Here is a 26,804-nt window from a genome sequence, read left to right as displayed (position 1 = left end):
TTTTCCTTCGTTGGTTCAGGAGAACAAGTTGCTGATGAAAAATCAGTTTTGTTTTTTCAGTTTTAGTGTCACAATTGGTTTTTTTCCCTTTTAAATTATCTCTCCTTCTCTGTCTTACATTGGTTAGAAAAACCCAAGTTAAGAACTATTTGGAAATAATATGTTAGTTAACTAATGTCCTATAATTAGCATTGAGAAAATTCTTCTAGGAAAGAGATAATCTCTCTCTCCTTCAAACAGGATTTTGAAAGGGAATCATTTCTGTGTTTAGATTATTTTCTCCACCAGGAATAGTGTGGTGTAAGTGCTTTTCCCTTTCTCTTCTGACTGTTCTCTTCCTTGGATCCAGCTGATCCTATAGTGCCCTGTAATGAAACCAGATGGAGCCAGAAATGGCAATCCTCACGTCCCCTTCGAAGAGCCAGCCTCTCCCTGGGCTCTGGATTCTGGCACGCTACAGGAAGACACTCGAGTCGGCGGTTGCTGAGAGCCATTCCGCGGCAGGTCGCCCAGACCCTGCAGGCAGATGCACTGTGGCAGATGGGCTACACAGGTGGGTGCTACTGGTCCGGGAGGCTGCGTGAAGTCCGGGATCCAAGGAAACCGATTTCTCAGATGCCTAGTGCCAAAGCCACAGGGCCTTGAGCACTTCTTGTAAATATCTGAATTGAACGTAGTCAACTGTCTCTTGTCTTTGACTACATTTATGATGGGCATCTATGTCTGTGGCTTTCCTGTGTGCTTAATCCTCTTCACCGTTTGTATCTTATTTTTTGTTTCCTATTTCTGAGATTAGGAGAGGGTGATTATTGAGTATTTCCCTCCTTTCAACACATACGGGAACAAACACACCACTGCTCATGGCCAGAGGTGGCTGTAAGTCGAGCAGACATGCATCATTTCTTAGGAAGGGAATTAGCTTTGAAAAAGATGGCTACCTTGATTTGGGCAACTTGATGGAGATTAATTTATCCCTCTAGTTTGGTGTCATGTGTTCAGAATTACTAAATAACTGACTATCATACTTGCTGATCATTTGTTTCAGGACAAGAGGCACTATTAGTGACCATACCATATGAAAGTAAAATTCAAAACCAAAAAGAATTTTTTCCCCTGTTGATTCACCAGGGCAGAAAATTCCTGTTTTAACTAATGTGAAGGCTTGTACCCTGACTCTTAAATGCAAGCCAGTTCTTTGGTGCCCCCCCAGTATGTCACAGTGCCTGGGTCTCCTCCCCCATATCTCCTTGACTTCCAGGCTCTCATCCTGCCTCGGATTTCCTTAGCTCCTTGCCCTTCAATTGCCTGAGGTACCTATACTTTTTTTTTTTTTTTTAATTCAGTTTTCTTGAAATATATTCATATACCGTACAGTCATCCATGGTATACAATCAGCGGTTCACAGTACGATCATATAGTTATGCATTCATCACCACAATCTATTTCTGAACATTTTCCTTACATCAGAAAGAATCAGAATAAGAGTAAAAAAAAAAAAGGTAAAAAAAGAACACCCAAACCATCCCCCCATCCTACCCTATTTGTCATTTAGTTTTTATCCCCATTTTTCTACTCATCCATCCATACACTAGATAAAGGGAGTGTGATCTACAAGGTTTTCACAATCACACTGTCACTCCTTGTAATCTACTTTATTATATAATCGTCTTCAGGAGTCCAGACTACTAGGTTGGAGTTTGGTAGTTTCAGGTATTTACTTCTATCTATTCCAATCCGAGGTACCTATACTTTTAAAACCTGGTAGGCTGACATCTTATTAAAATGATATCTCTTCTTGTTTTATCCTTCTTTTAGGATGAGAACTCCTTCACAGAGCAAAAATTCTCTAATCCTCAGAAAAGCACTTTTTATTTCAAAAACCAAATGGTTCTCAATTTTTTGTATGCATATTTTTAAAAAGTAAGAAATACGTTTTGATCGTTACCCTCAGTATAGTTGATTGTTTAACGTGGTATTGATGCTTAAACCCAGCTCTCACTCTAGGAAGGCACCCCCTTCATTGCATTGGTTAACTGCTAAATAATACAAGTACCTTGTTTTTTGGAATTCCTTGATCTGACGAAATCACTTGTATTTTACATTGTTGCAGATGGCTTTTGGCTAGTATCTGAAGTAGACTCATCCTTATAGAAAGTGCACGTTACGGTGGTTTTCCTCAATATATGATTATACCTGGTTGTTGTTGCCATCCCTCCGCAGAGTTTCTTATTAATGAAGAGCATTCAGGAAATCATAGTTCTTTTTTTGGAATGGGAATAGTTACCCCTTTCTTTAGGTGCCACACCCTGCTCCTTGGATTTGTCATTTTTTGATGCTTTTCATGCTGTGGGGCCTCTCCAAGGAGGTGGGGGGATGGAGACCTGGAGTAAAGTAAAGAAGGTGCCCTTAACCCTGATTTACCCAGAAGGGGCAAATCAGTCAGAGGTGGTACCCGCCGCCTGGAGGGACTCGAGGCCTGGGGAGGGGTCGCTTCCATTCCTGCGCTTCGGTGGCAATTGAGGAGTGTCCAGGTGCACTTCCTGCTTATGCTCAAGCCTCATTTAGCAGCGAACAGTGGTGTTTCCCCCTCGATTCTGTCTTCTTAGTCTTAGCCAGCTGGCCCCCCAGGCATCCTGAGACACACAGATCCTAGGAACTGGAGCGTCTTACCTAACTTGTTGCGCACTGGGCAGGCTTTGGCTCTTTGTGACACGTCATTCTTTATGGATCCCAAGGAGGAATGTATTTTATAGGCAGATATCTCAAAAGGTGATTTCTCTAAGCATGACTGTGTTTTCCTTCTTTCGGAATAAGGTGCTAACGTGCGAGTTGCTGTGTTCGACACTGGGCTGAGCGAGAAGCATCCCCATTTCAAAAACGTGAAGGAGAGAACCAACTGGACCAACGAGAGGACCCTGGATGATGGTAGGTTGCAGCATGGTGGGACCCAAGCAACACATTTTCTGATCACGTTGACCTCATGTTTTGACTGAGCACATTGCTCCCATCCTCAGTTAAGAGCATATTTTCTTGTGTGCTAAGGATTAAATGGTGGATAACAATTATTCGGACCAACCCAAGCTGTTACTGCAGCCTTTTGTCATGGCAGAAACTTTTTTGAATGTCTTGGAGAATGTCTGGGAATCGAGTCGGGGTGATGGTGCCTGGATGGGGAGGATGCTCCTCAGAAAGGAGGTGGGAGTGGCTGGGTTGCAGTTGGGCCTGTGCCCCTGGACCCAAGCAGCAGGCAGTGGAGAAGCCACAGAGACCCTTCAGCCAGGGCCCCGAGAACGAGACCTGTGTGGCAGTGACGGTTTGAAATGTGTTGTTTTGGCAGATCTATCACCTGTGTTTTATGATTTTTTTTCCTCTTGGGCAACAGGGTTGGGTCACGGCACATTCGTGGCAGGCGTAATAGCCAGCATGAGAGAATGCCAGGGATTTGCTCCAGATGCAGAGCTCCATATTTTCAGGGTCTTTACCAATAATCAGGTAAGAGTTTTAAGTTGATAATGAAATGTAAAAACAGTGAAATCATGTACTTGTTTAAAAGTAGCACACGTTCAGTGGTATTGACTGCCTCTCACATCGTGCGGTCATATGTCCATTGTCTGAGGCTGGCCCTTCTTGCTCTGCTGCCTTCCCCTGCCCAGTCTGACTCCAGAGACACTGCTCTGGGGTCACTGTGTACTGTGGCCCTCCTCGATCTCTCCAGTTTCCATTTGACCTTGGGCTTGCCTAAGGCTCTGTGCCACCACTACTTGGGCACACTTCCTGTTGTACTTCCCACATGGTAGGATAATCGCCTGTTTCCCTGTTTGCTTCCTCCATTGGCTTACAGCTGCTGCAAGGGTAGGGACTGTTTTTTCTGTGTCCCCATTACCTAGCATGGTGTTTGGAAAAGTGAATTTAAAAGCTTCGTTCCTCCTACTCTTCATTTGAAAGCAGTTTATAGAAAAGAGCAAAGGTCGTAGTATTTATTTATTTTTAAAGTTTAACGTTTTAATAAGTAATGCATAGTTCAAAAATATTGCAAGGCAGTACGGTGGTAAGTCTCCTGGGCCTGCCCTCTGTCTGGTAGGTTCTTACTCTGCTTCCTCACATTTCTCATGTGATACTGTATTACTGTCTTATCCCTCTTCTGCCAAGGATGTCTTTTTTTTTTTTTTAAATGCAATTCTATTGAGATATATTCACATAACATACAGTCCTTCAAAGTGTACAATCAGTTGTTCATGGTTGTGCGTTGATCACCACAATCAATCTTTGAACATGTGCATTACTCCAAAAAATAAAATAAAAATTAGAATAAAAAAGAACACCTGAAACATCCCATTCCCCTCCTCCTCTCATTGTTTTACTTTTTTTCATACTCATTCTTTGTTTTTTAACTTTATCAAAAAATTTAAAAAGCAAACAATAAAAAAACATTTCAAACAAAACCAAAACAAAGGAATAAGAAAAAACAAATAACCTAAAATAACTACATTGCTTCCAACATGTTCCTACCCTACTCCAAGAAAATAGATTATAACCCAACAAAGGAATAAGAAAAACAAATAACCTAAAATAACTACATTTCTGCGAACTTGTTCCTACCATACCCCCCCAGAAATTAACAAACCATAGTCATTCCTGAGCATTCCCGGAACATTAAGATTGCCCTTCATAACTTATCTGTTCTTATTAGATTATCATTCCCCCTTCAATAATTGCTGTCTATTGCTAGACCTCTTACATTGTACAATAAAAGACATTTATTTTACATTTTTCACAGTGTTCACATTAGTGGTAACATAAAATATTTCTCTTTTTGTGCCTGGCTTATTTCGCTCAGCATTATGTCTTCAAAGTTCACGGGGATGTCTTTTGCTATACAAGCAAATATAAACATGTAGTCTTATGTATAAAAGCCTTTTAAAAAATACTTACTAGGCTGATTCTGTTTATACTGTACACTTAATTTTGGATTTTAAAAAAAGCAAAAACAACTAAATGGTAATACAAGAAGGAAGTTAACTTCTATAAGGGAATTAGGAGGACGTGAACATCAGAGAAATAACCTTATGAAGTATGTTTATTTTAATCGATGCCATCTGTTCTTCAGTCTATTTAGGAGCAGAGAATACTAGACAAATACAATAGGCCACTTGGAAACACTTAATAGAAGTGTCTTAGGACTGACTCTCTTATAAGAGGGACAGCCAGAAGTTTGGGATTCTATTGAGGAAGGTGTACTTGAAGATAAAGAGCTGTACATTCAAGCTTGACAGGTAGACCAGCCTCAGAACACAGCTCCCTCCTTTGAATCCAACTTGAAGGACCTGCAGTTTCTGGGACAGCATTTTACATTTCAGAGCATTATCTGTACTTGAGATTTATTTCTGAAATTTAAGTTAGTCAAAAATATTAAGAAATACTTCATGCTGTTAAGACTCTGTGTATTTCCCTAGAAAGTAAAAACTTGGTGGTAGCACTTTCAGACTTCGCTGAACTACTAAAACGATCATTTTATCATTAACCAGGTGTCGTATACGTCTTGGTTTTTGGACGCCTTCAACTACGCCATCTTAAAGAAGATTGACGTGTTGAACCTCAGCATCGGTGGGCCCGACTTCATGGACCATCCCTTTGTTGACAAGGTCGGTTGTGTCACCACGCAGAAGGATGTTGAGTCTGAGGGTGATTTTGCCCTTGCACACGCTGACCTCGAGGGTTTGTTTCTGCAGCGCCCAGGTGGTCACAGCTTTTTGGGGGCAGGTGGATAATGACCTGAGCTCTAGTGGCTTGCATGTCACAGATCCAGTGTGTTCGAGACATCAGAAGTAGGTATTTACATAGACCCAGTGGATTAGAGGCATGGGAAGTAGGAATTTACAGAGATCCAGCAGATTAGAGGCATGTGAAGTATTTACAAAGATCCAGCAGATTAGAGGATTGGAACTGGGTATTTACATAGATCCAGTGTATTAGAAGCAAGGGAAGTAGGGATTTACAAGTGGCCTTCAGTGCCTCCTAGATTCCCTCTTATCTGAATACAAAGCCCCTTCTTTTTCTGAAGGTGGCTGGGAAGCTGGTGTCTGGGCTTTGCACTGTGCCTGGGCCAGTGTTCTGGACTCATCCTTCTCTAAGCATGCTAGTTACTAAACATGTCCACCTTCCCAACTGCTAGTCTTCCGTTTGGCTGGTAGAAGAGTTCCCTGCCCTGTTGCTCTCCTTAATTATTTTTTTAGGACTATTTTTAGAATTTGTGGTTTTTTTGGACAGGTATGTGTTTATTGTTTAAAAGTGGTGAATTTCCTAAGGAAATGCTCACTGACTTTGTAGGTGTGGGAGTTGACAGCAAACAACGTCATCATGGTTTCTGCTATTGGCAACGATGGGCCTCTTTATGGGTAAGTGGACCTTTGAGATGGCTTTTCCTGAAATGATTGAAAAATTGTTGTCTGTCTGTCTGTGTAGCTTTCTGTACCTGTCTGTCTGTCAGTATAAAACTCTCCGTTACGGAGTACATACAATAATAGAGAGAATACATGACAAACCCCTGTTCACCTACCACTCAGCTTCCACAGTTTCTGACTCAAACCTGATCCTGTTTCTGTTTGAGTTTTTTGAAACTTTGCTGTAAATAGTAATTTAGAGGCTTAAAGTTTCTATTTGAATTATTTTTTTCCTCCATAATCAATCAGGAAAGTAAACCTGTTAGAGATGAGCTGATGCCACAGTATTTATTGAGACCCACTATGTATGAGGCTCGGTGGGGTAAGGAGGTGAATAAGATGCACTGCCTGCTCTTACAGGGGAGGGAAGGGCCAAACACAATGAAACTAAAACAGGACAGACTCATCGGAGAGGCACATATGTGATGCTTTGGGCGCTGACAAGAGGGGTCAGGTAGGAGGAGAGCAGCCGGAACAGAGCCACAGACATGTTGCTTTGTACTGGAAAGTTGTGGTGTGTTAAAGTGCATGAGATTCGAAACGTCAGCTCCTGACTCAGGTGATAAATTTTTGTCAGGTTAGAGATGCCAGTTTTCTTTCTACCTCCAGCTCTGAGTTTATTCTGTAGATCATGTTCAAAAATCACATCTTGTGCTTGAAATGCTTCTAGAGTAGGATGTTCATCACCCTCAGTTGTTGAGTACCCAGGATGTGTGCAGTTTGGTTCTGTGACAAGGGGCTTGAGAAGATCACCAAGAAAAAAGAGAAAACGTGGACTGTGTCCTCTGAGTGAGACTGTGCACCCTCGGCCGACGTGTGTCCCTGTCGGCACTGAAGCAGGGTGTGTGTTTAGGACCCGAAGCCTGTGCTCGCTGGGTCCGGCTGCTCCGACTCCTCGGAGTCCCTGCTGGGGGGGTCTCCACAGGGAATGCTCGTTTGCCTCAGAATTCCTTGTGGGAGGGGCCTGGAGTAGGGGAGTGCTGTGGATTTGAAGTTAGATGGTCCCCCGTCTGCCACAGATCAGCGCTGACTTACAGGGAGGCAGCTTCACTTCCGGAGCTCGGTTTCCCCTTCTGTGAAGTGTGAAGAAGAGTTGTCTGGAGGCGTGACTGAGCTTCCACAAGGGATCTAGGGTGTAGTATTAGGTTGAACTCTGTGAAACTGAGGTTTTTATAGGTCAAAAATGTGGCATATCAGCACTTATTTCCTTCCAACCTCATTGTCATTCAGTAAACAATCCTGTCCCCTTGTAAGGGTCCAGGGTAGCCATCCTGCTCTGGTTTTGCTATGTCACCTGTAATGTGTGATGATTCCCGGGTCTAAGTGGGACACACATAGCTATAGCTGTACCATGGAAAACACCAATAATTATGTATCCCTGTCAGCTTTTCTTATTTTCCCTTTAAATAAAGTTTCTCACATTGGCCACTTTTCCCATTTCTCACATCCCTACCCATGGCACAGCCCTCGTCGCTTCCTGGCACCCAGGCCTAGGTTATCAGTTATGTTGCTCGTCCACCTCCCTGCTTTTAGTCTTCTCTCGTCCTCTTCTAGGGTGGCTGATGTGGGTCGTGGGAAGAGCCCAGGAATGGGACTTGCCACTGACAAACCGGGGACTGTCACTTCCTGGGCCTCAGCTTCCACCCTGCATGGGGAGGGCAGCGTCTCTGCTGGGCACAATGGGTGCGAGGAGTCTTCAAGGACAGTGTGTGCCGCCCACCACGCGCTTGCTGTGGGTCCTTCCTTTTTTCCTTGTATTTCTACTTTTAAAATATATGTTTTGGCAGTTTTCTTATTTAAGAATCTTCACCGGCTTATTATTGCCTACTGAGTCAAATGTTGGTTCTCAGGGTCCTCAGGGTTCTGGCCCAGAGTTGGCAAACCTTTTCTGCACAGGGCCAGCATGCAGCCATCTAGGCTCTGTGGGCCGTGTGTGGGGTCTGTCACAGCTGCCCAGCTCTGCTGCTGTCACGCCGTAGACAGTATGTGAAGGAATCATTTGTAGAACAGGTGGTGGGCCGTGGTGCGCAAGCCGCTCTCCTGGTCTCCCGCTGCCCCAGGACGTCTCCTCACATCCAGTCCCCTTCCTGGTCACCCCATGGCAGCCTGCTTAGTTCAGTTTCCAGATGCCTGATCCTGCGGTTGCTCCTCCTGGCATACCTTTCTTTCTCTCCTCATCCGTCTTGGTTACTAGTGCTTTCACATGCTATTCCGACTGCTTTGTCCCTCAGCTAGTTGCACACCAAACCCTGTGCCATTTCTGGGCACTTGCACTTGATGGCTTCTGATTGGATCATTGTTAGTGTGCAGTACATGGGAGAACACCCTTGAGAGGAAGGCCCTGTCTCCAAGTTGTTCTGTGTGGCTGTGGAGCCGGCCCGTCTCTTGCAGCGGTGGGGGATGGCACATGATTATCACAGCCCAGCGGGTGGTGATGATCATGTCACCGCTGGGGCTTCCGCACGGCTGCCCCCAGTGCCAGTCAGAGAATGGTGCCACCCTTGTTCCCTGCAGGTGTGGCACTGTCAGTACCTGTCCTAGTGTCTGGGGCTGTAATGAAGGACCACAAACTGGCTGGCTTAAAACAACAGAAATTTCTTCTCTCCCAGCTCTGGAGGCCAGAAGTCCCAAATCCAGGTGTCAGCACGGCCCTGCTCTCCAAAGGCTCCAGGGAAGGCTCCTTCTTTGCCTCTTCCAGCTTCTGGCAGTTACTGGCCATCCTTGACATGGCTTGGCTCGTGGCTGCATCACTCCAGCCTCCGCCTCTGTCTTCCTTTGGCCTCCTCCGCTGTGCCCTCAGTCTCCGTGTCTCTTTTCTTCCTTTTCAGGGGACACTAATCATACTGGATTAAGGGCTCCCCTCTCCCCCCACTCCAGGGTGACCTCATTTTAACTAATTCCACCTGCAAAGACCCCATTTCCAAATAAGGCCACCTTCTGAGTCCTGGGGGTTAGGATTGAACGTATCTTTTTGGGGACACAATCCAGCTGTGACAGCAGCCTGGAAACAAGGCGTCCACCCCCCAGGTGCTCCGTGACAGGTTTGTTTCTCTGAGTCTGGCCCCCTTGACACTCAATTTACTAGGCTTTATGGTGCCAGGGAGACTCAGCTGCAGCTCTGCCTTCTCAGTGCCCATAATGATTGCTTTCTTTCCTGGCCTGACCCTCTTCATGATTTTGCTTATTTTTATGGGTTCAGAGCACACTGAAAATTATAGGGATTGACAGGTAGAGGGAGGATGGGAAGTTGGCATTTTTTGTATCAGCTTCAGTGGGATGTTCTCTCAGCGATTTCTATATTAACTTCTGCACCATAAGTTCATGGAAATCAATTTGTAAAATTTCAGCCTCAGCCAAACAAAGATAATTGTGGGTGCCTCTGAACAAATACCTGGTATTGTGTTGGGGGCCAGTCTTGACCCAGTGTGATTTGAAATAGTTAATTAAAAAAACAAGCACTAGACATCTTGCTACTAACATCTCTTAAGCTACTTGGAATCCCTTGTCATTATCGATTTGTCAAAGGGTTCATTCTTTGGGTGGCAAAGCCATCATAGGTAAGGTTCAGAAATGCAGATTGAAAACACCGTTTTGTAACAGATTATTTCATTCTTTTAAATAGTTCAGCTTCTTGACTTACCTTTTATAGTTTAGACAGTTTTGCATTATTCATTACACTATCTTTTTTTTTTTTTTTTTTCAAATTCAGTGCATTTGAGGTATTGAAGAGAATGTCATGGTTTTTATCTGCCATTCCTTGTCTTTCCTCTAAGGAGCTCAAGATTACAGAATAAAGATAGCCATTCTCACAGTTCCTAGAGGAACACACTGCAAAAACTCACATCAGCCACTTCTCTCCTTTGTGATGTGCTTACTCAAGGCCCAGCCCTTGTCACTTCCTGTCTACCCTCCTGCCCGTGGTGGGTGCAGATGGCAGATGTAGTGCCTTCCCAGAGAAGGGGAGGCAGAAGAGTACATTTGAAACACTTGGAGAGTGATTAGGTGACGAGTTGTGATGCTGAGTCTTGTGGAGCTCAGAGAACAGGGTGAGCCTTGAGGCCTGGAGTAGTGAGGGGAAGAGCGAATCTTGAGCTGGGCCAAAGGATGATAAGCTGCAGAGAAGGGAAGGAGAGAAGGGGTGTTCAGGTGGGGGGCAAGCAGGTGAACATGGCACGAAGGTGACCAGGAACATGGCGTTTTCACAGGACACTATGAGGAAGTGTTTCTGGAAACAGCAGTCCACCAAAGCTGCAGAAGGTACTTAAGAAAGTCTTAGGTTTTCTGGGAGTATTTGCTCTTATTTGAGTTACTTGTTTTGCACAACTTCTTCTCTCTTTTGTTTTTCTCTGCCTCCGTTTAGCACTCTGAATAACCCTGCTGATCAAATGGATGTGATTGGAGTAGGAGGCATTGACTTTGAAGATAACATCGCCCGCTTTTCTTCTAGGGGAATGACAACCTGGGTAAGCTTTTCTTAGTCTAATGTGCCAGATGTCATCATTTGTTTAAAAGTGTCAGGATGTATTTATGGGTGCACACATGGAAAACGTTGACTGACCCTCAAATTCACGGATTGGGTGACTAGGGCTGCAGTGCTTGCCCAGCCACGAGGCAGGAGCTCTGGACCCTCTACGTCTGCCATTCCCCATGAGTCATCCAGAGCCAGTCGGGAGGCCGGATGCTGGCCACATGGGGGAAAGCGAGAGCCTTCCTAGTTCTCCTTCTTCTTAACTTACTTCTAAGTAACTGACATTTTGGGTGTATTGGATTCCTGCCTGCTTGTGGTATTTAGTAGAAGGTAGGAAATTTTCCTCTCTACTAATGAGAAGATTTTGCTGTCCCAAGTCTTAAGGCTGAACAGTATTGGCCTTAAAAAACTGAGGAAGCTAGTGAGAACAGCTTACCATCAAATCTGCTAAAACAGAAATTATTGTATTTAGCTGAAGAAAAGAAATAACTCCCACAGGTTAATTCAGCTACTTAGGGTTTGATTGTGCAGCAGATTCATTCTCCTTTCCTATCAGAAAAGAGTTTGATTCAAAATGGGGTGCTGTCTTGGGGGAGCCTGTGGGTGCGTTGACCCTTGAGGCGGCTGAGGGGTAGCCCAGCCCAGCCCCTGGCACTCTCCAGGGTCAGGTCATCTCTTGTGTTCTCACTCACGTGGGCCGAGCTCTGAGGTCTCGGGTGAGTCCCAGGAGGGCCTCCAAGCTTCCTGTGAACATGGTTGGCCTTCTCCACACCTGCGTCCACGTGATGGGGTGGTCTTCCCTGGCGCCTACTACCACAGCTGTCTCACCTCTCCTGGCGCCTCGCCCGGGGCCTAAGGCAGATGGTCAGCCCCACCAGGCCCCCGCCACGGGCACTCAGATGCCACCTCTTTGAATTGAAGCCACAGTCCGGTGGAACCCCCCCGCCTCCCCGAGGAAGTCAGCCCCAGAGATGTGTTGTGTACCATCTGTGCTCCCTGAGCATTCTCTTTGTACTGTCAAATACCAGGCAACAGTGCCTGCTCCCTGTGTAAATACCTTCCCTGAATTATGAAGGAATCATGCCCTTGGCCTTCAGCAAAGGCCTGGTCTTTAATGACCTTTTGAGAAATGTTCCTGAGTCATCTACAGATCTGCAGGTGAAGATATATTTACTCTGTGTCCCACATATATGATCCAGAGTCCTTTTATATTTGATGACCATGAGAGATTTTTTTTTCCTTCATATTGGTTTACTTTTATCTGGCAGAATAGAAGAGCCTATTGTAATTCTCGTTTGGCCCCAGATTCCAGGAAGCTTAGGAAAATAATTAAGATCTTATCTCAGGTTACTTGTACAATTATGTTTATCTTTAATAAATAGTTTCTGATTTTTACTTTTGTGGCAGTTTGAAATAGCGTGCTATGGCAAGTACTTTTTTTCCCCTTGTCAACCAGAAACATGGTTTCTTTCTTTTCTAATTTTTGATATTAATTTTCTAATTTTTCTAACATAGCTCTAATTTTAAGTTTAGAGATAAATCAGTTTCCAGTTTCTAGTCTCGTGATAAGTCCCATTTCTGGTTTCTAGACTGACATGTTAGCAAAATAAAAATGTTAGCTTTTTAATTGCCTTACGGTCTTGCTAGTATGCTGGTTATTTGTAAAACATACCAAAATAATTTTATTTTCTAAGTTATCATCAAACCTAGAAAATAGAATTTCCGTCTACAACCAGTACTTTCCTAAGGTGATGCTCTATTTAAATGACCCACAGATGTGATCTGGTTTCCTCACCCGTAACTACACAGCACGGTGTCCCAGCATGTGTGCTGGGCGAGAACTGGCTCCTTCTCTCCACAGGAGCTGCCAGGAGGTTATGGCCGTATGAAACCTGACATCGTCACCTATGGTGCTGGAGTGAGGGGTTCCGGTGTGAAAGGAGGGTGCCGGGCCCTCTCCGGGACCAGCGTCGCTTCTCCGGTGGTGGCGGGTGCTGTCACCTTGCTAGTGAGGTGAGTGTCGCTCAGCAGAGATAGGCTCCAGCGTCAGGACAGGTGACCCAGTGCCGGAGGCCGGGAGTTGAGTCCCGCTTCTCCCACCAGTGAGGTGCGTGCGTTTAAGCACGTCGGAGAGCCTGGCTCTGCCTCTGTTTCCTCGTGTCTTCTGAAGAGGTGGGAAGCCCTCCTTTCGCCGAGGATTGCTATGAGCCTTAGATGAAATACATGTGTGCGCGCTTTGTGAGCTTTAAGCCGTGAAAGCACAGCTCAAGGTAAAATACCTGTTACTGTCTTTATTTTATGTTTGCGTTCTTTCTTGTTTGTTTTAGTATGCAGTTTATGTGCTAGAACTGTGCTTGGTGTAGCCAGACAAGTGTCTCCATCAGTCAGGGAAGAAAAATAAGATATTTTCTTTCCATATCTTCCCATTTCTTGGGAATCCATCTTTTAATTTACTCTCTTATCTAAGGAGATATCAAACCAGTCTGTCCCTACTCCTTTATGAAAGGTAAGTTTCTCTCTGCGAGTTATTTATTCTCTTGGCCTCATTGAATCCTGAAAACAGTTGGGATAGAGCTTAGTGATCAGTCATTAATTCTGCAAATAATGAAGCTAGAAGACTGCCAAGCTCTCAAAGATTGTAGAGCCGGGATCAGAATACACTCACTCGGACTTTTAGTTTGATGGGCCATGTTGCCATATTCAGAAAGTTATAAAAAGGTGTCTTTCAAACTAGCATTTATTTTGTCACTGTATTTTCCCCCAAAAGAAATTTTACTTTTTCCTGTCTCAGTGAGGCTTTCAATGTGCTTTTGTGTGGCAATAAGATACATAACTGTATATTTGAAAGTTTTTGATTCTCTTTAAAAGCAAGTAAACTTATGTTGATTTTAGCTTCTAATGCCAGAGATGTCTTTGTTTACAAGTAATCCTTGACACAGGTTGAGGTCTAGCTCTTTTCTCCTTTCCCCATCCTTTCCTTAGAGTTAAAGCCGAATTCTTGAAAGGGGTTGAAATTGGCCAGAGTAATTGCTGGAGAATAAATGTTTGCTTGTTGGGAAAACTGTCTTTGTCTTCCCAGTTGTTTTCCTTACCTCATGTTACATGAAGTGAAAAAATGAGAGGAGGAAGGCAGTCCTTGCAGTTACCTGGTTCACTGTTACTCTCGTGCCGGCCTGGTAGAGAGAAGATAGCAAGGGCGTCTGTGTCCTCTTGTTAACTATGATAACAGAAAATATTGATTCAGGTCTCCCATTTGCCATGATTGTTAGCAGGTGATGAGCTCTCAGGATTTTCCATTGAACCCATCAGATCTCCTTGCTGTCAAGCAAATGGGGGAGAGAAGGTTGTATTTTTCATTGCCATGGGCTTCTTGGAGTACAGATATTTTCAGCATCAAGAAAGCTTGTAGCACTCCTCATTTCTCTGCAGTAGATAAAAATGCTGTTGTGTTGGTTCAGAGATACTTCCATAGCTTGACAAAAGGCTCATGATAGACATTCCACGACAGGGAAGCACTTCCTCAGCTCCCAATCTCACAGCATCCTGTAAGAAAATATGTAGAACCTAACCTCTGATTTCACTGTGTGGGCAAGACGGGAGGAAGATTATTGACCTGTAGCTGGGCTTTTAGCCGTTCTTTTATTCTGTCATTAGAAGTCGACCCTGTCTGATCTTCTCTTACTTCTCTTCGTTGGATTTCCCATCTAGACCTGTTAGAAAACCAATACTTAAATGCCCAGACCATCCTCATCATAGAAAAGTATTTAGGAACTTAGGAGAGTAAGTTTTCCCTTCTTTGCCTATGGGATTTTTCACCTGCATTTAGGGATTAAAATTTACTCATATTTATAGTACTAGACATACAAAAGTGAATGTCTTGGCACTGGTGTCCTTAAGCAGTAGATGCTGAGTGTCCCTCAGTTCCTCGCCAAGCTGAGCTGGGTGTCACCATTTGCTCAGATGCACTCTGATGGTGACATGCTAACACGGCCTCAGGTCTGCCCTGCTCTAGTGGGCTGCATCCACCAGGCCTCCAGATCTGAAAACAAAAAGGCAAGTTTGGCTTCTTCCTCCCCAGGCCTCTCGCCCAACCTGTGTCAAGTTCCCTCTCTGGAATCTGTCGGTTTGACTTAGCTTCTCCCAGCCAGCCTCCCTCCCAGGCTGTCTTCTCCCTTTTCCCAGCAGGCTTTTTCTCTCTCTGGATAAGCTTGTTACTCTTAGCTTGCCTCCTGCAGCCCTGTGGGACTAAACAGGCACTAACCCCATAAATCATTGTTCACAAAAGCCATCTAGAAGGTTCTTGAGTGGTCGGTTCTGAGGCAGGTATGAAAGTGCATGCTTTCCCTCTCACCTTGCATCCACTCCCTTGTTGCCCCCGTTAGCTGTCAGACAAGGTTGGAGGTCACATGTCTGCAGCTTGCACATTAGGAATGGTCTGATCTTCGTTTTTGAGAGAAAATGAGCAAATCTGTGCTTTCCCCCCAGCACGGTCCAGAAGCGTGAACTGGTGAACCCTGCCAGCATGAAGCAGGCCCTGATCGCGTCCGCCCGCAGGCTCCCTGGTGTCAATATGTTTGAGCAGGGCCACGGCAAGCTCGACCTCCTGAGGGCCTATCAGATCCTCAACAGCTACAAGCCACAGGCAAGGTCTGTATGCTCCACGGTCCCACTGCCCTTCCCTTCCTCCTGGGGCTCCGAGGGGGGTGTGCCCACTGCCCAGAACCCAGGCCTCAAGGCAGAGCCCCTTCTCCGCACCCAGCCCTCAGGGCCCCCAGTGAGAGCCTCGTGCTGCTCCTTCTACCCAGGTTAGTCCTGAGCCCTTTCCTTTTTGATATAAATGGTTAAAAAATCATGAGCTCCTTTCGTCACTTTTTACTTTTTAAAACTTTTTCCTCAGCAGTAATTTTAGATTTCCAGAAATTTTGCAGAAATAGTTCAGTGAGCTTTCACACACCGTCCACCCAGGGCTTCGTTGGTGCCACCCTCCTCGATAGCCGCGGCGCAGCCATTAACACCAGGACCTTGGAGGTGGTGCTGTGCTGTAATGAAGCCGCAGACCTACCTCCTTCAGGTTTGCCGGGTCCGCCACCCCGTGTAGTTGTTGTGTCATTGTGGTCTCCTCCGATCCTTGACAGTCAGTTCTCCTTTAGTGTCATTCGTGACTCTGACACCTTTGCAGAATCCTGGATGGTTATTTTATAGATTGTCTCTCAGTTTGGGTATTTTTTTTTTTTAATGTTTTCTGATGGCTTAGTTTGAGGGCATATTTTGGGCAAGATTTTTTTCTTTCTTGTTCTGAATACTTAGAAGAAAGTTGTACACATCATACTTGAGAACCTATACATCCTTCACTCAGCTTTCTTGAATGCTAACATCTTACATAAGCCTGCGACAAGTATCCAAGCCTGGAAATTAACCCTGGTAAATATTATTTTGTGATCTGCAGACTTTATTCAGATTTTGCCCATTGTTCCACCAATGTCCTTTTGCTGTCCAGGATCACATGTTGTATTTAATTGCCATGTCTCCTTAGTCTTTTTCTGTTTTCCACAGTTCCTCAGTTTTTCTTTGTCTTATTGTGGTAATATTTGTTTTGATCATTTGGTTAGGGTAGTGTGTCAGTTTAGAATCTCCAAGAAACAAGTGCCAAGATGGGATAGGTGTGCGGGAGATTTATCTGGGGGAGGAATACCTGTGATGGATAAAAGGACGGGAACCTGAGTCTACGGGAAGAGACCTAGGGCCACGAGGCAAGTCTGAGCCTGGGAAAGAGAGAAGGGGGCGGATGGCTCGGTGGGAAGAGGCCTGACCATGGTGCAGGCTCAGGAAGGTCCAGCCGATGTGGAGTCCTTGAGCCACGGTCACCCGGCTGCAGACTCCCAGGGGCTTCAGGCATGAGCCTGCAGTTCTGCCCCCATTGTGTCCTGTCAGTGGCTGGGAACAGCCCGGGGGAGCATGGCCTTGGTCAGGGGCAGTGACCGGCAATGCCAGGCCCCAGTCACCTGCCCTGCAGCTGGGGGTCTGAGCATCCTGGGCCAGGGCTGCTGGGGGCAGCTGGAGTTACTGGTTTTCCCTTGGTGACTAGTGAGTATCTTGTGGGGACACTTGGGGATGATGCAGTGTCCTGTTTCTTAGCATGCTTTCATTCACTGATTTTAGTCTCCCTGGATGGTTCTTGCCTGCGGTGTTTAGTACTATGGAGTTTCCACATGGTGATTTTCTGTTTTCATCATTTTTTCTGCATTTATTAATTGGAATTCTGCTGTAGGAAAGAGTTATATGTTCTTTCCCATTCACTGATTTATTCATGGATTTATATTTGTGTAAAAATATGGATTTTTTTCCCCTGTGGTTTATAATCCATCCATTAATAGCATTGCTTATTTTCTTGCTCAGGTTCTGCCCTGGCCGTTGGGAGGTCCTTCTAGGTGGCCTCTGTGTCCTTCCAACATGTCCCCATCCTTTTTCAAGCACTTGCTTACTTTCTGGCACCTCAGAAGATTCTGTCATATATTTCCCTGCCGCAGTCTTGGTATCAGTTCTTTCTCCAAGCAGTCCTGGTGCTCCAATGGGAGGACAGTGTCTTGGAAGCCAAGATCTGGGCTCTCACTTTGCTCACAGTTGTGCTCATGGATGTTTCGAGGCCTCCTTTCAGCAGAGAGAGCCAGGGAATGTATCTGTGTGTGCATTGCACACAAACACACCCATCTGCACCTTTGTCCATATCTGCCCTTCTGCATGTGTGTGTTAAAGCCGTGAACTCGTGTGATAGCTCTTGATTCTGTCCAATACCACGAGGTTCACTCCAGCCTTCCCCCTTCCTCTGTCTAATCCCTTTCTCTAGTGTGAGAACCCTGGCTCTCATTCTCCACAATATACTCACTTATTTGCTCAGTCCGCTCAGTCCTGATGTACACACAGTTTCAGAGCTTCTAACCCATCTCTTTATGAGAAATTTAATAACTGCCTACAATATTTTTGTATAGTCCTTTTTATCTTAATCTTACAAAATACAGTTGAACTGTTTTCCATAGTTACTCAGGTTCATTCTTTTCTCCCTCACCCTCATCAGTGTGGGTTTTTTGTTCATTTGTAATACAGTTGGGTTAACTTTTAGTGTTTGTGTTCCTTTTTGGATTCCCCCCCACTATTTATTTATTGAATCTGTGCTTAAGTCAGAACTACACAAGAGGGTCCACCCAGAGAAGTGTCACCCCCTTGTCGTGCCCACTCTATTTCCATTCCCTTGTCCCCCCACCCTTCTCTCACCCTGAAGGTAACAGCCACATTGGTTTGGGTTTATTCGTCTTATGTTTCTTTTTGCACCAAAGCGAGCAGGTAGCTGTGTGTTTTCTTAGGCGCCCTTTCCTATACCCCTTCCTCACAGGAGACCAGCATGACTGTGTTCTTTTATACTTTTTCCCCTTTACGGTATCCTGGAGCCCACTCCCTGCCAGTTCATGAGGCGTGTCCTCCTCCATCGTGGCTGCACCATGTCTAGGGCTGTTGATTTACCCCTGCTCCCCTCTGAGGGCACAGAAGTTGTTTCCAGTATTTTGCAATTACAAACTTGCTGCAGTGGATAACCTTGTGCCTCTGTGTTTTAGTTTTGCTGGAGGTGTATCCTCAGAGTAAATTCCCAGAATGGGATTTCTGGGTCAAAGTTACGTACGTAGGTAGTTTTTCTAGGTTTTGCCAGGTTCCCCTCCAGAAGGTGGGGTCCCCATTTGCGTTCCACCAGCAAGGTGGGGAGCGTCAGTGTCCCCACGGCCTTGCCAACAGAATGCGCTGTCATACTTTTTACAGTACTGTTTTAATTCACATTTCTCTATAAGTCCATTTGAACACTTTCTCTCTTCTTAAGAGCCATTTTTAGAATTTTCTTTTGAATTGTTCATGCCTTTTTCTCATTTTTTAAAATGTTGTAATATATTAGGGATATTAGCCCTTTGGGATATACGCTGCAGACATTTTCTCCCAATTTTTGGTTGTCTTTTTACTTTGTTTAAAGTGTTTTTTTACCGTGGAAAAGGAGTTTTAAATGTGGTCAAACTTGTCAGTCTGTGTTATTGTGTTGCCTCTGGATTTTGAGTCATGGAAAGCCTTTCTGTGCACCGAAGTCAGAGATTTACCCATGTTTTCTTATAGTACTTGTTTGCTACGTTTTATTTACACTGAGATTCCCTGATCCATTTGAAATTGACTGTTGAGCATGGTATGAATTATGACTCGAATTTTACCTTTTTCCCAAATGGCGACCAAGTTGTTCCAGCACTGTTTATTTAAAGATCCATCTTAGTCCCATTTGTTGGAGATGCCATCCTAATCATACACTGAATTGTCACACGCATTTGTGTCTCTCTCGGGGCCTTTCTGTTCCTTTCCGTGGGTCTGTTTGTCCCTGTACCAGTACCACACTGTTATCACTGTACAGGCTTATGTTTTCATGTTTGGTAGGGTGCTTCTTCCTTGTAATTTTTTCTACTTCACTGTTTTCCTGGCTATTCTTGAATGTTTTCATATGAACTTTAGTATCTGCTTACATAATTCCATAAAAATGCTTGTGGGTATTTTTATCAGGATTGCAGTAAATTTTAAATGAACTTAGAGAGAACTGATATCTTTTAATGTTGATCATTCTAGACAAAAATGGAGTATCTTTCCATTTGCCCAAGTACACATTTGTGTCTTCCAGGAGGGTTTTGCAGTTTTCCTCCTATAGATTTTACATGTTTCTTGCTAAGTATATTTCAAAGTATTTAATCTTTTTTGCTCTTGTAATTGGGGCTTTCTCTACTATTATATCCTCTAACTGGTTGATTGATTTCTTCTTATTTTTTTTTTTAATCTGTTTCTATTACGTTATTCTTCTAAACACTTTACTGAGGTATAATTTGCATTCCGTAAAATTCACCCATTTAAAATGTACTATTCAATGACTTTTAGTAAATTTACAGAGCTATGTGCACATCAACACAGTTCACATTTAGAACATCTCCCAAATCTGCCATCTCCCATCTCCCAAATAAGTTTCCTTCTGCTCTTTACATTCAACCTTGGCTCCTACCAACCCCAGACAACCACAAATCTGTTCTCTATCTCTATAAATTTATTTTTCCTGGACATTTCATATAAATAGATTCATATGATATGTAACTTTGTAATTTTGTCTCTTTTATTTACTGTTGTACCTTACTTAAAACAGGTCCTGGAACATAGTGGGCCTTCAATAAACATATTTTTTACAAATAAAATAACAAATCAGGTAGATTTTGTGCTAAAATCATAAGGCTGATATGTAGCTTATCTTATGGTTAGTTTTAGTGGTTTAAATTTTTTTTAATTTGTTCTTTTTTTCTGTTAATTTTTATTCTAATAACATATGCGGGTTGATTGATTTCTCTTTGTTACTGTTATTATTACTGGCTGTTTTTAAATTTTTATTTATTTTTATTTTTTGCAGTTTTATTGAAATATACATACATACCATACAGTCCATCCAAGGTATATACACAGTGGCTTTTAGTGTAATTACAGAGTTGTGCATTCCTCAACAAAATCTATTTTAGAACATTTTCATTACTCGAAAAAGAAAAGCTCCATTCCCCTTAGCAGTCACCTCTCAATCCCGCCACCCTTCCCCAGCCCTACTGTATATTAATTTAATGTCCTACTAAGTTACTGAATTATTTGAGTCTATTTTATTATTGATTCTCTAGAGTTTACCAGGTATGTTAACATATCAAATGGAAATAGAGATGGTTTTACTACTTCTTTACCAATTCTTTCTCTTTTAATTTCTTTCTCTTGTCCCCTTAAACTGGGTGATGTTAAATAGTAGTGGAGATGGTGGGCGTCTTTATATTGTTTCTCATAGGCAGTGCGTCTTGTTTTTCCCCATTAGGTAGGATGCTGGCTTTAGAACTGAAGTACCTATATTTCATCATAGTAAGAGGTTATCCATCAATTGCTATTTTCTTGAGTGTTTTTGGTCAGGAATCTGCATTGAATTTTGTAAAAGGCTTTTTTCAGCATCTGTGGAGATGATCATATTAGACCTCTTAATATGGCCTGTGATATCAATGAATTTCCTAATACTGAACCATCCTTACAGTCCTGAAATACATTTACTTGTTCACGGTGTAATATTTTCTTAATGTGGTACTGAATTCTGTTAGCGAATAATGATTTCTTATTTGATTTTATTAGTTGAATGAAATGACTTTTGGGGCACAGGTGCCAACAGAGTTTATACTTTTCAGGTAGAGCAGGTCCCTCCCTTTGCTGATACAAGCACCCCACCTACAGTTTTGGAAACTAGGTGGTGGCTATTCTAAACCTCTGGTCCTGGTCCGTATTGATAGTAACTATCCATGAAAGTCACATACCTCTCGGATCTTCTGCTTGATTTGTAGATATGTAAAATAACCCAGTTGACTTTGATAAATCTTGGGTGAAGTGACTTAACATAAAGTACTCTTCATCTAGCTGATGTTTAAAGTAGGCTGGTAATCCTTAGGACGGTTAGGCCGCTGAGCAGAGTTGCATACCTCTGACGATGGTGCAGCTTCAGGAGCAGGTTTGTGTGTGCCTGTTGCAGTTTATCAGCAGGGTCGACTTGGGGCTGCATCCTGTCTGCAGCACTCGCCTCCTGAATGTCTTTTCAGTGATTCAGCCCCAAGGCTGATGCTAACCCGGGACGTAGTTCGGCATAAGGGGAAACAAGATTGCAGGAGCCCCCATATCACCACTTCTGATGCCACTTGCACAGGGTTCCCAACATCACCCCCAGGTTTGTGCTCCTCTCAAAGGTCTCCTGGGGACCAGCAGGTAGTTATGGTGGTACAACCAGGATACACAGCCAGGTCAGAAGGAGAAAAGGCACCCTAGGTGCAGTCTGGAGAATTCCAGGCCCGGGCTTCCTCTGCTCCCCCCCTCTTGCTGGGGGCTCACACAGACCAGGCCCCTCTCCTCAGCAGTGGACTGCACCAGCATGTGCTCAGTGATCCTGCCCAGAGACGCTCGCTTGGGACTCAGTTCAAGTTTTTCATTGGAGGCTGGCCATGTACCCCTTCTTTGCCAGCCACAACTACCAAAGTTCAGACACAGAAGGAAAGAGGTGTTCCCCATGCGTCGTCATTTGTGTGGTCAGTCTGGGTGGGCCGGCACAGGGGCCTTCTCAGCAGAGCATGCCTTCCAGAGCCTTGTCCCCAGGTGCCATCACGGGCCCCCCACAGGCAGGCCCTTGTAGAGGTCAGGCTGCTATGCTAACTCTTCCCTGTGCATGCATGTATTTTGTAGTATCTAATGTCGTCTGCTCTAACACTGTTCTCTGTTTCAGTTTGAGTCCCAGCTACATAGATCTGACTGAGTGTCCCTACATGTGGCCCTACTGCTCCCAGCCCATCTACTATGGAGGGATGCCGACAATTGTTAACGTCACGGTCCTCAATGGCATGGGAGTCACAGGAAGAATTGTAGATAAGGTGAAGCTTCTTTCCGCCTCATCTCTGACTTTCGGGGGGGATCTTGGACATGGCCCCAGGGTTCTTTTTGCCTTCGTTACTTCTGAAGTTACCAAAAGAAAGGTTATCTTTGCCTGCCTAGGGCGCTGGGGGTAATGGGAGCAATGGTTTGTTTTATCCTAAATTCTTTTCAGAATAACGGTGTAAATAAATGAAACCCTTTTTTTACTCTTCTTCCTTTGGCATCTGGAGCTTTGCTCCTGAATTAACTAATTACATTTGAGTCTTCATCTATGGTCTGCCACCAGTGATTAAGGACCCACTTGTAATTACTTTGTTATGAATATGAATGGGCCTTGGGGTTTGGAAGATATGACCTTTCTTGTAAGCTTCATTTTGATGATTTTTTCCTTCATGCTTACTGGGTTAGCACTGTCACAGCAGCACAGTTGGGGTGGGGAGGGTGCAGAGTGTTACTTCCTGCCCCAGCTGGCTGACACACCCACTGTTTTATAAATCTTCTTTCTCAGACTTGTCTGAAATACCTAGTTTTAGTTATCTTTGGTTAGTAGACAGAGATGTGCAATTTTTTCTGTTCTCCTATTGTAAACATTTTTAAATGTAACCATATCCACGGCCTGAGTGTACTTTTGTTGCTTAATATTTCACCATTTGTCTTGAACAATTAGGTGATTTTCAGCATTTTGGTTGAAATCTGAATTTGGTCCACACAGACTTTGTTGGCATATATGGTTTTCTTTGCTTCTGAATTATTACCTTAACGTAAGGTCCCTGGATGGAAATCCTGAGTCAGCGGACAGGGACACCGTTATGGCCCTGATACGCCCTGCCCACTGCTTTCCCAGAGTCGTGCTGTTCGGAACGGGGCCACTGCTGCACAGGGGGCCTGTGTTGGCTGCTGCAACCTTTTCATTTATTCTGTGACCTTTTAAAAATTGAGATCTAATTCACATACCACAAAATTCAGCCTTAAATTGTACAATTTGCTGATTTTTAGTATCTTCAGGAAGTTGTGCAACTACCACCACTGTTTAATTCCAGAACGTTTTCATCACTCCCAAAAAAGAAACCCCATACCCAAGAGTGGTCACCCCCATTCCAGTCCCCCCCCGAAACTCCCAATCTAATTTCCTTATGTATGGTTTTCTCTGTTCTAGACCTTTCCCATAAATGGAATCATATAACAAGTGGCTTTTTGTATCTGGCTTCTTTTACTTGGCATAATGTTTCTAGGGTTCTCTCTGTTGTAGCGTGTATTGTACTTCATCACTTTTCATGACTGAATGATAGTCCATTGTATGGAGACACCACATTTTGTTTATTCATTCTTCAGTTGATGGACATTTGGGTTGCTTCTGGATGGTACATATTTTAATTTTAAATTTAGAGGGGATAAAATGGGTGCTACATTATTGCATTTCTTTGGTTATTTGTGAGGTGTAGATAGCTTTCTAAGTTTGTTTGCTAATTGTATTTCCTCTCGTGAATTATCTTTTCATTTCCTTTACCTACTTTTCTACTAGAATTGGGATTTTCCCTACCAGTGTATACCAGATATTCATATCATAGATAAATTGACCATTTGGTATGTGTTATGCAAACAGTTTTCCCACTTTATTGATTTTCATTCCCGTAAATGTTAGTTACTCTGGTGGTCTTCAAAATTTTTTTGGATGTGTGAAAGTTTTACAACTTCATATAGTTGAAGTTATCTTTTATGATTTCTTCTATTGTTGCAAAGATTAGAAACTCATTCCTCCAGATATATAAGATCTTAATTCTATTCTTTACCAATTTTCCTTTATATGTTTGTTAAATATTTAATTCTTTCATCTCATGTAGTTGTGATATGTGCTATAAGAGATAGACAAAAGTTAACTTTTTTCTCAAATGTTAACTTGTGGTCACAGGAGCATTTATTAGAAATCCCTTCTCTTTGCTTCTTCGTTAGAATATTTTTTAATATTCTGACTCACTTGAGGAGTGATTCTTGACATGCGGCTTGTGAGGGAAATGGGTGATTTGGTGAGTTGGGAAGCTGGGTTGATTCTAAGAGCTGGTTGAAGTTTCTTCTCCTCCTGCTTCTCTTGCCACCTTCTCCCAGCCAAGCAGATCCTGAGCCAGCCCTCGCTCTGGGCATCTCCCAGACTTCCACCAGCCCAATCGCTGCTTTCAGAATTTGATTGTGGAGTTTGCATCCTTGTCATTTTATTCCTTTATGTTTATGTGATTCTTTATGCATAATTGATCTAACCTCAAATCTGAGGTTTTGGATTTATGTCAAATCAGATAAAAAGTTTGTGTCAAACTCTATATCACTTTTTTTTTAATTGGGAAAATAAGGACTCCCTAACATTGGAAGCTGTCAGAAACAGTGGTTTTTAGACTTTTCTAGTAGATGATATTCCAGATATTCCATAGACTCTTTTGGTTATCAGTTGCTCATTATCTGAATATAAATTTTATTTTTCCTTATTTAATGAAAAACTTCTCAGAAACTGATTTACATAATTTTGGAACTGAGACACCGTATTGTTTCCAAGCATTTTCTCCCTGAGCGTTTCACCTCAGCTCTGCTTGTTCCTCTCCCCCACAGCCCGAGTGGCAGCCCTATTTGCCGCAGAATGGAGACAACATTGAAGTGGCTTTCTCCTACTCCTCGGTGTTATGGCCTTGGTCGGGCTACCTGGCCATTTCCATTTCTGTCACCAAGAAAGCAGCTTCATGGGAAGGCATTGCCCAGGGGCACGTCATGCTCACCGTGTCCTCCCCAGCAGAGATGGAGGTGAGTACATGCCGGCCGCGGCTGGTGTTTCTTAGCTTTTGGGGGAAGGGCAGGCTTAATGCCTGCAGTAAAGGTGTGTCAGGGTGTAAAGTCCCCCTGGCTGACGTGACGAGGGAGGCCTGAGGCCAGAGTGATGTTCCCAGATCTCGCTCAGGAAGGGGGTGCTAGTGCCTCGTGCTCTGTTGCTAAGCAACAGCACAGCTGCCTGTTTTTGTGCCAGGTTTCAAGCTCAGAATGGTGGTGCCAGAAATACATGTTTTCTGAAAGGGATGTAGGGTTAATCTGGTAGTTTCTAGGAATGAAGTTCCTTACATTTTAACTCTTAATATAAGAAGAGTCTGAATGGAATTAACTGTGACACTTGAATGTCCCTATATGCTGTTGTTGCTATTGGAAATTGTTGTATTAAATTATTTAGAGTAAATTGGTAAATGAAAATGACTGTTTAAATTAGAAAACCTGGAGACTTCTTTTGGGCAAAGGGAGCACTTCAGGATTCTTTTATTTTTTTTTTTCCCACCCAGTCAAAAAATGGTGCAGAGCAGACTTCGACAGTGAAGCTCCCAATTAAGGTGAAGATAATTCCTACTCCTCCTCGAAGCAAGAGAGTTCTCTGGGATCAGTACCACAATCTCCGCTATCCACCTGGCTATTTCCCCAGGGACAATTTACGGATGAAAAACGACCCTTTAGATTGGTAAGCAGCTCTCGCCCGCCAGCCCTCCTCTGTGGGGCCAGGTGCCATGGTCCTGCTTGGGACCTGCCGTTGCTCAATGTCTCTTGGAGCCCACACCTCCCGGAGCCCTAGACTTGACGGGTCCCTTGTGACGCTCTGAGGGCCCCCTGCATTTCTCCTTTGAAACGTATCACAGTTGTAATGAAATAATTATGCAGTTCAGAAACCTCGAGTCATCCTTGGTTCTCTCTTCCCCCTACTTCTCACGTTGAACCAATCCGCAAATCTTGTCAGTTCTGCCTCCAAAATATAACTGCATCTGGGATCTCTGCTCCTACCCTGTTCGAGCTGTCCTCTTCTCTTGCCAGGATGGTGTCAGTAAGTCCTAACGACTGTCACTGCACTCGTGCATCCTAAATGCCATTCTCCATGTGGTGGCAGCACAAACTTCTTTAGACATGAATCTGTCCTGATCGGTGTAACACTCCCTGGTGGCTGCCTCCTCAGATGTCTTCAGACTTTTCCACGTGGCTTCCCCCTTGGTGTGTCCTTCGTGGCCACCTGCGGCCCAACCGTGCTGCAGCATCGCTGCCCTTCATCAGGCTGCTGGCCACGCCGGGTTGGCGAGTGCAGGTGGTGCCTAGCAGTTGATGTGTGTGCAGCGTGCTACAGTTACGCTTCGGTGCACTTTAGAAAATGTTTTTTTTAGCAGTTTCTTCTTATTTTATGTTGTGCATGCATGTGCTGTGCACATGGATTTCTGTTATTATCCATTTTTATGTGTCCAGCCCAGAGAAACTGGGTCTGAAAAGGCCAACTCTGTGGTCGCAGAGCGGACATCCCAGGCCTTCTCTGCTGGTGAGTTGTCTCTGTCGCTTCAGAGACAGAAGCATTCCCAACAGTTAACTCTGTGGCTGGATGGGCCTTGATGATCGTCTTAATGCCATGG

At 44.0% G+C, this 26,804-nt stretch overlaps 1 protein-coding gene across 1 annotated transcript in view; it reads left to right on the top strand.

Annotated features, from left to right (window-relative positions):
• Window positions 1–26,804, top strand: part of MBTPS1 (membrane bound transcription factor peptidase, site 1) — a 56,336-nt gene that overhangs the window by 16,348 nt on the left and 13,184 nt on the right. The window contains exons 4-14 of the mRNA XM_037815903.1: window positions 350–553; window positions 2,815–2,925; window positions 3,383–3,492; window positions 5,526–5,642; window positions 6,328–6,395; window positions 10,801–10,903; window positions 12,770–12,921; window positions 15,394–15,555; window positions 22,250–22,394; window positions 24,991–25,179; window positions 25,704–25,876. Of these exons, the coding sequence (XP_037671831.1) occupies window positions 350–553; window positions 2,815–2,925; window positions 3,383–3,492; window positions 5,526–5,642; window positions 6,328–6,395; window positions 10,801–10,903; window positions 12,770–12,921; window positions 15,394–15,555; window positions 22,250–22,394; window positions 24,991–25,179; window positions 25,704–25,876 (1,534 nt within the window). The remainder of the gene's footprint in view (window positions 1–349; window positions 554–2,814; window positions 2,926–3,382; window positions 3,493–5,525; window positions 5,643–6,327; window positions 6,396–10,800; window positions 10,904–12,769; window positions 12,922–15,393; window positions 15,556–22,249; window positions 22,395–24,990; window positions 25,180–25,703; window positions 25,877–26,804) is intronic.

The sequence above is a fragment of the Choloepus didactylus genome, chromosome 22 (assembly GCF_015220235.1).
Source record: "Choloepus didactylus isolate mChoDid1 chromosome 22, mChoDid1.pri, whole genome shotgun sequence".
NCBI lineage: Eukaryota > Metazoa > Chordata > Mammalia > Pilosa > Megalonychidae > Choloepus > Choloepus didactylus.
The sequence above is the reverse complement of the archived record's forward strand: the minus strand, read 5'-3'. Positions and strand labels throughout refer to the sequence as shown.